We start from the raw sequence: 15,885 nt of genomic DNA on the forward strand, positions 1-15,885 counted from the left end.
ACTATTTAAGGAAAGTAAAAGACTTACTAAAGACAAAATGTCCTTAAGTGTAAACTTTTGTCCTTAGATGTATAAAATCAAAAGTGGAGGAGTTATTTGTGTTTTGGACTTCTACTAGGGGGGTCTTTGTAGTTTGCTATTAGTTTAATCGATCGTACATCTTATATCGTTCAAATAAATAATTAAGTTATCTAAGTTGATCGATGTTTCTTCTCTTTTAGTTTTTCCTTTAAAACCTTTAATTCCATTCACTTTTGGTTTGCTGTTTGTTGGTGATTTCAGGCTGTAAAAAGGTTTTTGGAGCAGGTTGAAGCTCTGGAAGGATTCGCAGAGGCAAAAATCTTTTGGTGGGATTAACTACGGTTTCCTATTTTTGTTTTGAATTTTTGATACAGGTTAGCAAAGATATATACTCATTAAAACATTGCTTAATTTTTCATTTTCGTGGATCAATTCTAGTTTGCAGTTTTCAATTTGTCTTTTTATATTCTTTAATTCTTGCATGGTTCCCAAATTTAGATTATAGTTATAGCTTCAATATCTTCTTTGAATTTCTGGGCTTTTATTGCCATCTTTTTTTAATTGGTTTTCTTAGATTTAGAGTTAAATTTGGTTGCTTTATTCAATTTTGTAGCAAAGTTTGATCCTTTTTCAATGTCAATTCGTTTGGTTGATATAGGTGAAAAAAATTATTTGCATCTGGTGCTTGAATGAGTATGTAGAAAGAAAGACCGTTAGAATTAATCTGGTGGGACCAAATATGTCATGAATTGTCTCTGACTTCATGGACTGTAATTTTGCATTGGTTACCAGAAGAACTTCTTCCAGATATGTTAAGGTGGTTAATCTAAGATAGCAATTACTGTCTGCTTGACAGCGTATGAATGTTGGAGGTTTTGGAACCAACATACCAAACTGCTAAACTCCCCTAAATTGATCAGAACGTCTGAAACTTTTTTTTTTTTTGATCAAATAAGAACTTCATTAATAATGAACTGCTTACAACGAGTTTTAGGCGACATCTCTGACCCAGAAATGGCCTCTAGACTTCCCACTGGAACTCTATATACTGACTCTAAACTTGCACTACAACTGTATGACAAAGACAATAAGCGCAGGAGCAGTGAATCCTTGACATCGCACCGCTCGTCCAGCCAGTAAGAACTCTAAAACTAGACAAGGCACTTGTGTCGACACTGACTCACCAACCAGAATCCTCCTGACCAGCTTTTGATCGACCAAGCCAACACTCGTTGTGACCTAAACTCAACCAAAAGGATTGCCGGACATTCAAACCTGGGACTAAAGAAACCCAACCTGTTGTCAACACCATCCATCCACAGCTGCTCCAAATCGCCATCGCCTCCGACCCGAACCCAGACAGGAAATACCCACTAGAAGGCCAAGGATGATTGTCTATACCATAGCAAGACCTGTTGCCACCACTGCTGACCCAACTCCAGAACAGGAACTACCCTCTAGTCGTCGAAGAAGAAGATTGTCTCTGCCACACCCTTAGTAGCGCCTTATTACCAACCAGACACCAACAGCCAAACAAACATCAAAACTAAAAACTTTAAAGCAAAACAACACCTAATTGACCTAGAGAAATACCCTAGGCCCAAATACCACTAGGCCCAGACCGAATCCACAGTCGGATTAAGGCCTAGACCGCCACCGCCGTCAGACTCCAACTGCCGTCAAACTGCATCGCACCAGCGCCAGCACCAGCGGATACTGACCGCCACCAACATCATACCATCCTCCCTTCAAGCCAGATCAGATTCGAACCAGCCATCACCTCTGAATTGGAGTTTCCCATCCCTGCCACCACCGGACCAGACAGGATGGGAAGACAGATCCCATCCGATCGGAGCCCGCCTAGCATAATCAACAGAGATCAGAGCAACCCCACTCCACCAACCACCCACAGACCCTCCAACCTCGAGCAAACCAGCCACCCTCTCCACCACGTCCCCGTACGGCTCCGCCGTCCAACATTGACCAATCGCTTCCAATCCGATCCTCCTACCAAGCCTCTGCCGGTCAAAACCCTCATCGTTTGAACCCCAAAGCCTATCAACCAAAGTCCCAGGGCCCTGGTTGCCGATAACAGGTGATATGAAACCTACTCGTCCGGCAACAACGTCCATAGGACGCGTCACCGGACAAGTGAGAAATTTTTTGAGAGGGACTCCTGAACGTCTGAAACTTAAAGGCATAAATGTTTCTCTAATGGATTGGATTTCGTTTGATGACAACATTTAGCATGTATTTTTTTTTAAAAAAATATTTTTTAATTTGCTTTTTTCCCTTCTTTATTTATTTATTTATACCTGTAATCCAAAGAAGGTAGTGGCAAATTTGGCTATAGTTGTGATCTAAATTATCAAGAAGCATCTAAAGTATATCTTTTATTCAATAGATTTAAGATAATTTTGCCTGATAATTAAAATGCGTAAAGAAATTAGATAGAAAATGGGTTTATGTGCTTTGAATTCTGTTAGGAATAGGGCCTTTACGTTAGCTTGATCCTATTGTTCCAAACTGTTGACCAGCTAACCAGACCCTTGATTCAGCTTCTGAATAATTTTCACAGGAATTGTTAAATTTATTCATGGACCATTTCCCTAAATCGTAGATCACAGGGTGAGTTAGATTTGTCTTTTGTGTAGAATCTTTTCTTTTTTGCTTCTGGGGGCTGCCTATTGGAATGGTAATTTTTTTTTTTGGTTTGATTTTGACAATATGATATAATGGTTTACGTTTCATAATAAAATTGTTTCGGATGTCTTCACTGAATTTTGTACTTTGATGATATATTAAAAATGCAGCAAGGATCATAGCAGTAATCAAATTGATATTAAGCTTTCAAATGTTCCTATTCTTTGTCTGAATAATTGTCTCTTTTCTTCTTTATTATACATTCTTTGGCACACTATTTTAACCTTGGCACTCTAATTACTTTTAAAGTACTGCAGTGAGAGAACTGTAATTCTTTTGTTTCTGTATATGGACACACACACACACACACACACACACACATATATATATATAAACACAAACACACACACACACATATATATATAAACACACACACACACATACATATATATACACACACACACACATATAGATTTATATTTGTGTGTGTTTATATATATATATAGACACACACATACATATATATATATACACACACACACATATAGATTTATATTTGTGTGTGTTTATATATATATAGACACACACACACATATACATATATATATATATATATATATATAAACACAAACACACAAATATATATCTATGTGTGTGTGTGTGTGTGTATAAACACACACACAAATATAAATCTGTGTGTGTGTGTGTGTATATATATATATATTTATAAACACACACACAAATATCTACATATATATATATAAACACACACACACAAATATAAATCTATGTGTGTGTGTGTATATATATTTATAAACACACAAACAAATATCTACATATATATATATATATATATATATACACACACACTTTTCCACGATAATATGCATGATATAATATTTCATGAACTGATGAACTTAGAATAATGCGCAGATTAGTTCTTTGGTCTTTGAGCTCTTCAAAAGTTATTCACAAGGGCACCCTAAAGTCCTCAACCCTAACAAGCACACTTATCCACCAACCATTTACAAGTGACCGAAGACTATTGTTTGTGCAAATAGACCTCATCAGCAGCCATCACATTAAGGGGGGTGTATTCAATTCAGATTTTAAAAAATTTTGTTTGAGTTTTTATAATCCATGGATTTACTTAATCCACGGATTGTTTAAATTCTATATGGACTCTGATTGATTCTAATGGATTGATATATTGGTATTTGTTTAGATTTTACAAGCCCTTCTTCTTCTACTTTAAAAGCAATGGATATATATAATGCTATATCAGTGACAAAAAAGTGTGTGTGTGTGTGTGTGTGTATGGCAATCTACCATTCTTTATGTTATGTATTATATGAATAATAAGAGAAAACTAATCAACCAAAATGTTACACAAAAAATAAAGTAGTAAAGTAATGACATAATTTATTTCATATCTAATTTACAAAATAAACATGTGTGTATGTAATGACCTATTCTGACTTTAGATGAATATATGTATATATATCAGCAGCCGACTTCGGGTTTGATTAAAAAAAAAAAAAACATGTGTGTATGTATCATCTTAACAATACCATTAAAAGTGAGCTTAATTGGCTAGAAGGTTAAGGCTTCCAGAGCTATAGTGATAAAAATAAAAAATTATTAGATGAGAGCAGAGGTAGAGGAGGATAGTGGGAAGATAGGTCTAAGACAAAATGGATGAGTGTCACCTATTGAGAGCTGCTTCTCCTTTTTTTTTTTTGGTGAAGAGGTTCTTCAAAATCCATCAAAATCTCTTGGGAAGCGGTTGAATTGTTTTTTAGTTTTGATATGTATAAAAAGCACTATAATATCCTCCTACATCCAACATTTAATGAAATCCTTAAAATTTCGTATACTTTTGAATATCTGCAGATTTGAATGGATAATTTTAAATCTTAATTGAATACATCAAGATTTTAAAGGATTATTTAAAATCTCAATTGAATACCCATAGATTTTTAAAATACAAAAAAAATCTTGTAGACTCTTAAATGAATACATCCCCCTAAGTAGTATTGGGTTTGATTGAGACAGAGAGATTGTGGCTTTTCTGGGTTAATGGATTTGGGTATGCATGATCAAATATAGAATTTTTTTTCCATTTTAGTGGTGTTTTTTCAGCTTTCTCAAGCAATGGATTCTATGGGCCTAGAAATTTTGGGAAAACCAAGCATTGCTGCGGGAGATTAGAAGTTTGCTGCCTAACATGGCAAAAAAAAATTTGTCCTCCAAACCACATATGACACATGCTAATTTGCCGTGCATATTAATAGAACATTGGACCTCATATTAATAGAACATAGGTTCTTATAGAAAATAAAAGCTTTCCACATTATTTGTTTGGTAAGCATATGTGATCTAGAAAAAAAAAGATACTAAAATGATGTATTAAGCAATTTATTTCATTGGAAATTTATCTTACATGTGCAAAGGAAGGGAAAGGAGTTATAAGATAGATTTCTAAGGAAAGGGAAAATATTGACAGTAAAATATTTTTATGTCAAATCTAATTCACTCGAAACATGGAATTAGTAATGAACAAAATCCTGAAACCCTGATTTTCGTTTGATTTTTCTTGGTATGACTGTTGCTCAATAAACATTGTTAAGTTTTTATGTGTCTTCCTTTTTTCTTGAATTCCATTACCTATCTTTTGCAGAACATGAGTTGTAATACATAGGACCGCTACATGTTTTCTACAACTGTATGTGCTTGATTGAGATGGCAAGGCAAGCTGGGTCAACTTGAGACTGCAAGTACGTTGTCCCAATTAAGAGGAAACTAATCGACGTGCAAAACTTTGCAATTTAATCATGTCAGAATGTGTAGTTGGTGGATTTTGTACTACTCATGGACTCCCACCTAGCTTTGAATTAAGGAAGGTCAGTCCTCTTGGGTGTTTTTGTTTTCTATATATCGAGTATCTGTAAAAAAAAAAAAAAAAAAACCACACTATGCAACTGCGGCACCACGACTCATTCTACACAGCCCGCTTAGCAAACCTGGAAAAAACAACAACTTTTGAAATATGTAAATGTACAATAATTGCATGGTAAACAAACAAACCCGCGGCATCGCGCGGGAGACATTACCTAGTAGTCTAGTACAATATATGAAAGCTGAGTTAACTGTTTACAACTGTTCATGTAACAGTGGAGTGGAGTGACGGTTCTGCCCCCCCCTTTTTCTGCTGTAGTTTTACAAGCTTCTCAAACGTTTTAAATTTCCCTATTGTTCTACAACCTTCTCATTCATTCGATTATTGCAAACGAAATAATCTTGAGAGCGAGAGAGGGACATCTCCAGCTGCTTTTCAGTTGGACAAGCCTGCTCTTCACCAAGGTCGACATCTACTGTTAGGCGATATCAGGCTTATTCATTAAAAACTGGGTAAGATTTCATTTTCATGGAATCAGTTGATTTCGTTTACCAAATCATCTCTCTACAAAATGAGATGACTCAAACTTTGTTCCCTGTGGTAGCCTATGTACTTTTTTGAATTAGATATAGAAGAATTGAATTCTTTGACATATCTAAAAGTAGGGGTTTGGTTTCGATTTTGATTGAAATTGAGATTTTATTGATTTCGATAGGTTATTGAAAGGGTTTTCATATTTTTGTTTTTGCAGGCAATCGAAGAGCTGAGTTTTTGCAGGCAATGGAAGTCTCGCTTTATATATAAAAGAGATTAAAGCCAAAGCAGCCACCGATCGAGGCCTCTCCATTTTCATTGCTTCAGTCTCTCCAAACTAAAAACTCCCACTCTCAGGTAAATACCGATTTCTGATTCTCCTTTATGCTCTGTTTAGCTGCCTAGGAAGTAGGAACCGAAAGAAATATGATTTAGGTTTCACAACACTTGGTAATTCATCAAAGTTTGGTTTTTGATTAAATGTTTCAATTTCCTTGCCTCAACAACTGAAATAAATATGAGTATATTTTTATAGACTATAAACAACTCTCAGGTATCCCGACCTGCAAAACCCATAAGTCGAAACCTTTATATTTAAACATTGTTAGGCAGATTTCTCCAAGGGGTTAGATTAGATAATCATATGTCTTCAGCTAGCTTTATAATATCTTACTCCTCAAGTTTTGTTCTTATGCCTTTGCTTTTATTGTGCATCTTCCATTGGTTTATGGTTTATATTGTTTGAGTGTTGGTGTTAAACAGAGTTCGTTCATAATTGATGAATTTAAAGGATGAACTAATGGAAATTGATTTGCAGTTGCAAAGGCGGTACAACAAATTACAAAGAAATGACGTTCTGCCAGAGTGGAGGAAAGTTCAGACTTCTTGGACATGAAGCAAAATGTTGGTTGCATAGCACATATCTGTTCCAATCTGGCAACTGTCGTATCTCAAGAAGAAATAAGGTAATAGTGACTTGATTATCTAACACACTTCATATTCTAACTGTTTTCTGCTTTATTTTATCTGACCTGTAGTGATATATAGTTACGTAAAACTAAAATTCAGTTGCTTCTAGCTATGAATATCGAAAATAACTTGGTAGTGCAGGGAACAACATATGTTCTGCAAAAGAGAGCTGAACCTAGATAAAGACAAAGTTGTCCTGATACTTCTTTGTTTGAGTCTATCATACCTCTGATTATAAACTGAATTTCAAGGCCAAGTTAGTGTTTAATTGATAAAACGCCAACTGCATGAATTCCTATATTCTGCAAAGGAACAACAAATTTTCTGAATCTGCAGGGAGCGTCCACCAACTTCATTGTTTTTGTGTAATCGTTTTAGCATATGGTTTACTGGTGAGAAAAGTTCTGTGCAAGGTTCTTCAATAAATTTGGAGAAGGGTGCTCCCAAATTCTATCATTTCTGCTAATGAAAGTATTTCCAAAACTTTGACATAGTTTTACCTCAAATCAATTACAGCTCCATTCCATCTAATAAATCCCATAGCTAGCGATAAAGCTTTGAGAATCATGCTTTTTCTCTTGCTGAGCTGTTATTTCTCGCACTTTCTAAATCCAAAGAAACATAACATTGACATGGATAGAGCATACAGTGGCTACCGTACGTAGTAATGATTATAAACTTTATGTATAAAACATTTCCAGTTGTCTTTGTTGTTGTTTTGTATATTGTATTGGTTATGGATTTCAGTGGTATAATGAAGTGATACCATTGTTGCTTTATTCCGATGTTTCGGTAATGGGTATGTGATTTTTAGAGACTTTCTCTTTCTGTTCCTTCTTAGTCAGTCAGTTCAAATTTTGCTAATCCAACTCAACGCAGACGCAGTCCGTTTCATATTTCATTTGCACACTATATATACTAGCTACCTAATCTCAGTATATATATGTTTTCTACAGATCGATCGACTTTGGTCCAATCTTGAATCTTTAATTACCAGCCGGGTTCAAATCTTCTTCATTTGCTTCTCAGATCAACACGGCTCAAACCCAGACTCCATTACAGATTTATTAGTTGAGGTAAATCCCCATTTCCTTCTTTCCAATTCTTTCTATCCTCGATCATATTTTCATTTTGTGCTCCATCATGATTATATATTGTTGGTTTCTTTAATCCACAAGATCGATCCCTTTTTTCTCTTTTCATTTTGTTTTGTGTTCATATTTTTTTCCTTTATTCGTACATCTTATAGAGTACCACTGCACTCAAAGATATTTTGCATATTCAAAATTATAGGAAGCAGACAATTATTTAAGTGAGGAAGAGTGCATACAGGTATAGTGTCCTATCTGAGTTTAAGTTTTTAATATCATTCGAGTGATTGGAGTATAAACTGATAGACAAAATAGAACAGTCAAGTTAAGAGTGAATCTCATTGCCAGTATGAACAATGGTTAACTCAAACATTGCTAACATTTCAAAATTATGCTAAGTGATAGTATTTAATTTTATTTTCTTATTATCTTACACTGATATCTCGGGATTATTTTCATGCTAAATGTTCGATGAATTACAGTTTTTTAACAACATGGTGGTTTCTTTTATATGTGTTGACCTCCTATACTTCTCTAACCTGAAACTGTTGCATGTTCTATTTTCAGTGGAATTAGGCTATTTTCAGTAAAATTATTTCCAGCAGTTGATCTTCAAAGATCAAAATCATCCCACCACCTTAATCAATTATCCTCCCCTTCTTTTATGTCGATATGGTCCAGTTGTTGCAGGTATGGTTTTGATGAGTTTGGTTCCAAGTTTCATAAACTCTTTCATTGCTTTCTAACAGTCTACTATTTAAGCTTTTACAATGCTGACTCCTGGATGGCAGTCAATTTTTGTAGAGTGCTGCTTTATCATCATAATACTCTGGTCGAAGAACCTGCGTCATTATAAGTACATATAAGGGCAAATGTTGCAGAGGAGTATTTGTTGGCATCTTTGATTGAGGATCCTAAACCAGGACATATAACAGCTAATCTTGCAAATGCCTATTATATGAATGGTGATCATAGAAGTTCCAGCAAGTGCTTGGAGAAGGTACTTATGGCTCATTGCTACATTCATTTCTTGCTTTTTTCACTGAGGTTGTCCATTTAGTGTCTTATTCTTCATGGAAAGTTTTATTTTTTACTACCATAATTTTTTATATTCTGGAAAACAGTGATCCATAACTTCTCTCTGTCTTAACTCAATTCATAATGGCAATATGGCATAGTCATTACTTTGCTGCTTATTGTATTAGAAGGACTGAACACTCGTGCTTTTTTTCCAATATGACTGCTGAAAAGAGAAAAAAAGAAAAAAATGAAATTGACTCCAGCTTTTTGTTTTGCTATTTCATCTTCCTCAGGCGACAAAATTAGAGCTCATCGGATGCAGAATGGTATCAGGATTCCACTGAACAACTTTCCTGGCAGGAAGTCGAATGGCTTCAGTTATAAGAGACGGAGACTCTATTTCTGTTCAACTTCACATACCATGGCCAGGCTTTGCAATGGTCCACAAAGCCCAACATGAGATTTCAGCAACATTTGATGGTAATCACAAAAAAGCTATTAAGATGGTAATCACAAAAGAGCTGTTAAGATGTCAATACGACAATAATAACCTTAAACTACATTCATGCTTATATGTGAACCTCACATTTCAATTCAGCAATTTACATATGTATATGAACTTTTAACTGACTTTCATACTGATCATTATTTTTGATATCCAACAGCTGCTCAAATGAGTTGCCAAACGAGCTGTTTCCCACCGCCAAGGATGCAAGTTAATATGCAATAGTAAGTTTGGCTAACCACATTTCACAGAAACACATATCGTCTTATGCCTTTGAATCCATTTTGGAAATGCAAAGGCCAAATCTAACCATTTTTATCTAAAGTTGGTTAGGTTCTTCTAATTGCAAAATTGTAAACACACATCTGGTCAACATACCAGATTTTGAAATCTATGAAAGAACTCTTTAGCTATAATGCTATATAATGCATCAATGACTCAATGTAACCGCTGTCTTATAATGCCTCAACAATATACCCGCAGCAGGGCGCGGGCATCATTGCTAGTCATTATGCAAATTCAAGTTCCCAAAGATCCTACTAAATCATCATATCGCTGTAATTGATCAGTTGAAACACTGCCAACTGTTTCATCCTACAACATAAAGAGGGCTTCTGAGAGAATCCATGAAATGAGTTTCATTGAAGAGAATACCGACTGTAGGCTAGGCTAGGCGACAGGAAGGATATCTGTAGGCGGGGGAGAACTTGGAAAGGCCTTGGCCAGCTACCTCTTTAACACAGAAAATGCTCTGGTTAAGATTGAATGATTGATATGAGTACATGGAACAGCATGCAGTTTCACGTTTGGTGGGTGCTCCGCCTGGTTATGTTGGTTATGAAGAAGGTGGACAACTAACAGAAGTGGTTCGTTGAAGACCCTATTGTATAGTGCTATTCGATGAAATAGAGAAAGCACATCAGGATGTGTTCAATATTTTGTTACAATTGCTGGATGACGGAAGGATAACCGACTCGCAAGGAAGGACTGTAAGCTTCACCAATTGTGTTGTGATAATGATCTCAAATCTTGGCTCCCACTATATACTTGAAACTCTTCGTAGTACTCTAAGACAGCAAGGATGCAGTTTATGAGTTGATGAAACGACAAGTAGTTGAACTGTTGGTTCCACCCAGAGCTTTTGAATCGAGTTGATGAGTTTATTGTGTTCCAGCCTTTGCACTCCAAAGAGATCTGTAACATTGTTGACTGTTGAGACACAGGCGATCAATCTTCTTCGAGTAATGCTTTTACTTTCAGTTGTGATCTATGTCTGTTGTCCTTTTCTTAGTGAATCATATTTGAAAAATTGAAATATTTAAAATGGTTCATTTCCTATTGCAGCTGAACCGGGTAAAATATGGGCTGAAGCAAAAGAAAATCGAGCTTCATTATACAAAGGAAGCTGTGGAGCTTCTTGGTAAATTGGACTTTGATCTGAAACTTTGGAGCAAGCCCAGTCATCAAGAGGGTAGTACAGTCACATACACAAATGCATCCCTTAGTAACAGCTCCGTTGCTACATTGCTTCACTGTTGGTCATGAACTTAGTAAATTAAAGTCATCATCATTACCTTTCCGAAAATCGTATGCTTCTTGTCAAGCCAATGACAGTGGTCCAGGTTCATGAAGAACTGGCTCCCATTCGTATTAGGCTTGTTGGCATTTGCACAAGCAACTAAACCTCTATGCTTGAATCTCAGCCGCGAGTGAAACTCATAGGAGAAAAGCCCACCGTAAATAGCCGCCTAGTTATGCAATGCTTATTAGGTTCAATCTTTTGCTTGTGTGACTTGAGTTTTGGGGTCCAGGTATTTTCTTAATTACCAATCCTGATTCTAGATGCCTTTTCAGAAATGAAAAATAACCTGCCTTTTTGGATTGTCTTTGCTGATGAGTTACTACAATTATGTTTATGAGTTGAGAGTGATCCTGTTCTTCTTTTGCATGGGGACCGGTTTTTCATATATGTGTAGATGATCACACGTACTTTTAGTAACTTATAGAGAACTGTACCTGTTCTGAGTTGAATTTACAGGTTTTCTTTTACAGGACAAGAAGCAATCATTTTTGACCAATGAAGGATTTGAACATGCGGGAGGTCATTGACAATATAATTCAGAAGATCCAATGAATGAGGTGATGCATGGCATGCGAGTGGAAATATCTGTTTGTTGTAAGCAAGTTAAGTAGAAACTCTACACTACTAATCCTATATATCATTTTCATTTAGCCATTTTCTAATGGCCGGTGGGGCATTGATTTTGTAATGTTGAGAGGCTCAAATCATTAGTCATTGTTAACAAGTTAGGATATCTATGATCATATACCTTTTGTTAGTGCTCCAAGGAAATGAAGTACTAGAAGTGCTTTAATAGTATGATCAAACACGCAGATAAACAGGATTTACAAGAAGTGCTTTTATAGCCATGAGCGTTGGTTTCTTTAAAGGCTCTTCAGGAACCAACACTTAGTTTGCTTAACATGCAGATGAACAGGATTTCCAGTCTTTTCATAGTTCCATCCTACATGATCCTTCCCAAAAGCAAGAAATAACAAAGGGCACAACAACCCTTTCATTATAGAAAAAGAAAAAGAAAGCTGACCAGTCTGAAGATGAACTCAGTCCTTCGCTCAGTGCATCATTGAACGATGCTGGACCTTCTACATGATTTGCCATCTCCTGTGAGAGTTGGCTATCATCAAAACCTCTCCTCCTGCCTGCAGATATCCTTCCTGTCACATTCTTTCTTAAGAGGGGCCTCTGAAAATTGGGGATATGGTTATTATTAAGTGAACCCTAAAGCGCGCCTTCCCCACCCCGGGCGGCGAGATGTGGACATAATGCCTGTCAGCTTGATTATTCATAGTTCGCCTAGCTTCCCTACTGTCAGTACTCTCTTCAATGAAACCCATTTCGTGGATTCTCTCAGAAGCCCTCTTTATGCTGTAGGATGAAACAGTTGGCAGTGTTTCAGCTGATAAATTACTGCGATATGATGATTTAGCAGAATCTTTGGAAGCTTGAATTTGCGTAATGATATCAGACAAAACCAGGGCATCATTGCGGTTACTACCTTTGTTATTTGAGGTGGTTGAATCTGTCATTAGACAGTTTGAAAGATGATTAGAAGCTGGGACAGCAGCAGGGAATGTGGATCACAATATGATGGAGGATCAGCTCCTGTACTAGGGGCAAAAAGAGAACAATTCAGCCGCTCACAAATCAACCAAATTTTGACAATTCAGATACATAGATTATCTAATGTGTTAGCCTACTGAAATTCACAAGTGATATCAAGGCGAAAGAAAGTAAAATATTAGGTACCTAGATCCAGACCAGATGACCAAAAAGTTGAAGAATTATGTCTGTCAAACAACTCCAAACCTCTAAGCATGCTTTCAATTGCACTGACCTTCTGTTTGCTTGCATGCAACACACTTTCCAGACTAGGCTCAGTACCTCTACCATGTAACTTCGCTTGTGACAGATGAAGTCCTGAAGAGAAAGAAGTCCTAGAGGATAAACTAGAAGTTCTATCCATTGCAACAGTAGCCGAAGTTCCATATCCAGGTAGATTAGCAGAAGCAGATGGCTGGGGAGTAAATGAGACTGGTGTACCCCTATCACGGACAGATGGAGAGGTGACATGTTTAACCGAATATGCATTAAATAAGAATTTAAAGTCACAAGTAAAATGCATCAGGACAATGCCTAAAGAGAACCAAGTAACTACATGAAGAATGAATTACAAAACATAATGTCTATGCTTCTGCAAATATTATGCTGAAGAAATTAGTAGGAGAGAGTAGGGAAAAGATACCTCCATAGACAAGCCCTTCTATTGATCTATTCTCTGCATTGCAGCAATCCGAATCGACTAGTCTTTCTCTGGTACAAGGGTAGAAGCTCTTTTCTCCACTTCTCTTATTAGTTCCTTTTCAGAATAAACTTTTATAGGGTCTAGAAGGAAGTAATCGATCTAAATAAAGTAAAAGAAAAGCTGGTCGGCATGCAATCGTTGAGCAATATGGAAAAGTATCAAGAAGTTCTGAAATGGCAGAGATCACAGAATTGGATGAACCCAAGTCAAGCAATTGATTTGCCGGATGGTCTGAATCCAAATTCAGTTGGGTCGGGCTAGCAGCACATGCCAAGTTGATCATGGTAAATAAAGATCAACCAGTACCAACCATTGATAGCCTTCAAAAACTTGCAAACAAACAACACAAAAGATTCTAGATATGCCTTAACTAATGGGATTCAGCACCCTAATAGACGATCTCTTCTAGAAGAAGTATTCTTGGTACATCTCATTTAAGCAAAACTGAGACAACAGAAAATAATGGGTCGCATAGATACATGCTAAAGTGAAAATTTACATATGGTATGGAACTGCAAAACATCGATGAAAAAGGCCGAGTCATCTCAGGAGTACTACATCCCCTATAACTCTCTTGTAGAAGTTCCAAGAAGGATTTAATTTCGTTATGGGTTGCTGACCAAATGGATTCTGTTCCACATATTTTTGGACACTCTCAGCCATAGCTAACCATTCCAGGTAGGAACGGATATTGCCTCCAGGTACTGCGATGAACAGGAGTGTAAAAAAGACCACCATTCCAATATGTCATGTAAAACTGATATAATCATTAGACAATTTTTTTTTTAAAGTGAATAAAATCATTAGACATTATATGAACAATTATATCTTAGGCCCAGCCCCCGTGGCCAGTAGGAGCTGATGCACCCAGTGAATTGTTTTTTCCCTCTTCTTTGTAGTGCATCTAAGGTGTAGCAAATTCTAATATAATGAACTAATTCACACCCCCCCCCCCCCCCCAAAACACAAACACAAAAAAAAAAAAAAAAACTGCAATTTATTTGTCAAACCAGAGTAAGATAACAGCAACAAATTCAGGCCATGAGTCTATTAAGCCACATATAACTAAAATCCTGGTCAGCAACTGGACATCAGACCAAAACCACTATAAAGAGTCAACGACACACCAGGAAATGCAAATTTCACAGTAATAACATAATAAATACATTAAATATATAATGAATCATTATATACCAGATCTCTCAGCTTACACTTCCTGACGACTTAGAAGTAAAGAAGAACCATCAGAAAATTCAGCTGAAAATTACAAATTTCAAATTTGGAACTCTAAAGCAGTAAAATAAGACACAAATTAGACAAAATGCTTAAAGGGCTTGATGGAAAGACAACACAACACAGGGACGACATTTTGACCTGCAGAATTACTTTCATGTGTATGATGCCCATATGTGTAGGTTTGCATTGGTTATTTTTCTTGCATTTCAAAAGAAAAGAAGATTAACACCTACCGTGATGGTGTCTCACTCTCACCTAATGAAGAATCTTCTCTGTTCCTGAACTGATACGAATCAGGGAATATGGCGGTGTTCACCTTCACAATTAAAAGGACAAGATGAACAATTAAATCAGTTGTTATCCTTGTAGGAAAACCAATCCCATCCCCGACAGAAAAAAGAAGAAGAAGAAATAGTAACTTAACTAACCGGATTGAGCAAAGCCTTATATGGAGAATCATCCAATAATATTGTGTTGGATTCATTGTACTCCCCTCTCGCCGAAGCAAGATCAGGCTCAAGCTTCTCCCATAATTTTCTAAGCTCTTTCAAACCGAGGGGCTCATTCTTGTTCTCCACCGTCTTGAACCTGGTAGAAGTGCAGTGCGATTGGAGCATATCCACAGAGGCTTGGAAAGTGGCAAAGCGGTCTGTGGAAATAGTGGTAGTGTTGGTAGAGGAAGGGCTGCTGATTTTGCGTGCCACGCATCGGTTGCTCTAATACCAGTTGGTGAGCTCTACGATTAAGCAAAAGAAGGAAAGCAAGGAAATTCATTCTTTGATAGATGGCTCAAAGTGAGAGCAGTAGCATACATATAGGAACGTCCCTCACAAGTCACAACAAGGTGGAGACAATGTACTGCTGTACTATCTACTCGGAAGTTGTCTAGAGGTACTTAAATTAATGGGCTTCGGTATTAATTGTGCTGGGCATGGGCCTGATCCCAAGACACTGTAGGTAGGTGCATGGAGTACACCACCTACAATCTATACCGTACTGTTGTGGGACATTTTGCCTTTTGATTCGCAGCCTGCCCTCCGATCTTACCAAAACACAAACCTATCTGCCGCAGAAGTTTGCCCT

General features: G+C 36.8%; 1 protein-coding gene and 1 long non-coding RNA gene across 16 annotated transcripts; one reads left to right on the top strand and one right to left on the bottom strand.

Moving 5' to 3' along the window:
• Positions 1-361: 361 nt before the first annotated feature.
• On the top strand, positions 362-12,021 carry LOC112195128. Of its 12 annotated transcripts, none has more exons than XR_002934372.2 (10): positions 5,916-6,075; positions 6,315-6,454; positions 6,915-7,062; positions 8,023-8,142; positions 8,725-8,847; positions 8,949-9,157; positions 9,471-9,657; positions 9,843-10,923; positions 11,027-11,493; positions 11,721-12,021. It is a non-coding gene; the product is annotated as an uncharacterized LOC112195128 (long non-coding RNA). The 12 variants fall into 12 exon arrangements; XR_002934376.2 differs by having other exon boundaries at positions 11,735-12,021; XR_005807076.1 differs by having other exon boundaries at positions 11,027-11,153.
• Positions 12,022-12,111: 90 nt separating this feature from the next.
• Positions 12,112-15,640, bottom strand: LOC112195116. Of its 4 annotated transcripts, XR_005807063.1 has the most exons (6): positions 15,231-15,640; positions 15,058-15,118; positions 13,507-14,270; positions 13,011-13,306; positions 12,760-12,866; positions 12,112-12,629 (listed from the first exon to the last, which is right to left on the bottom strand). XR_005807063.1 is itself a non-coding variant. In XM_040515200.1 (2 exons), exons 1-2 carry the CDS (start codon positions 15,417-15,419, stop codon positions 15,032-15,034), a joined length of 276 nt encoding a protein of 91 aa, XP_040371134.1. In that variant the 5' UTR covers positions 15,420-15,640; the 3' UTR covers positions 14,540-15,031. The 4 variants fall into 4 exon arrangements, 1 of the variants encoding a protein (XP_040371134.1); XR_005807061.1 differs by having other exon boundaries at positions 12,112-12,866; XR_005807062.1 differs by having other exon boundaries at positions 12,112-12,871.
• Positions 15,641-15,885: the final 245 nt, after the last annotated feature.

This window comes from Rosa chinensis, chromosome 1 (genome assembly GCF_002994745.2).
Source record: "Rosa chinensis cultivar Old Blush chromosome 1, RchiOBHm-V2, whole genome shotgun sequence".
In the NCBI taxonomy this organism is placed as follows: Eukaryota; Viridiplantae; Streptophyta; class Magnoliopsida; order Rosales; family Rosaceae; genus Rosa; species Rosa chinensis.

Excerpts from the sequence above, each read along its gene's own strand:
- LOC112195116 (XM_040515200.1), bottom strand. The coding sequence starts at position 15,419 with ATGCTCCAATCGCACTGCACTTCTACCAGGTTCAAGACGGTGGAGAAC. Across the intron at positions 15,119-15,230 it reads ATAAGGCTTTGCTCAATCCG|GTGAACACCGCCATATTCCC; the intron begins GTTAGTTAAGTT and ends TTAATTGTGAAG.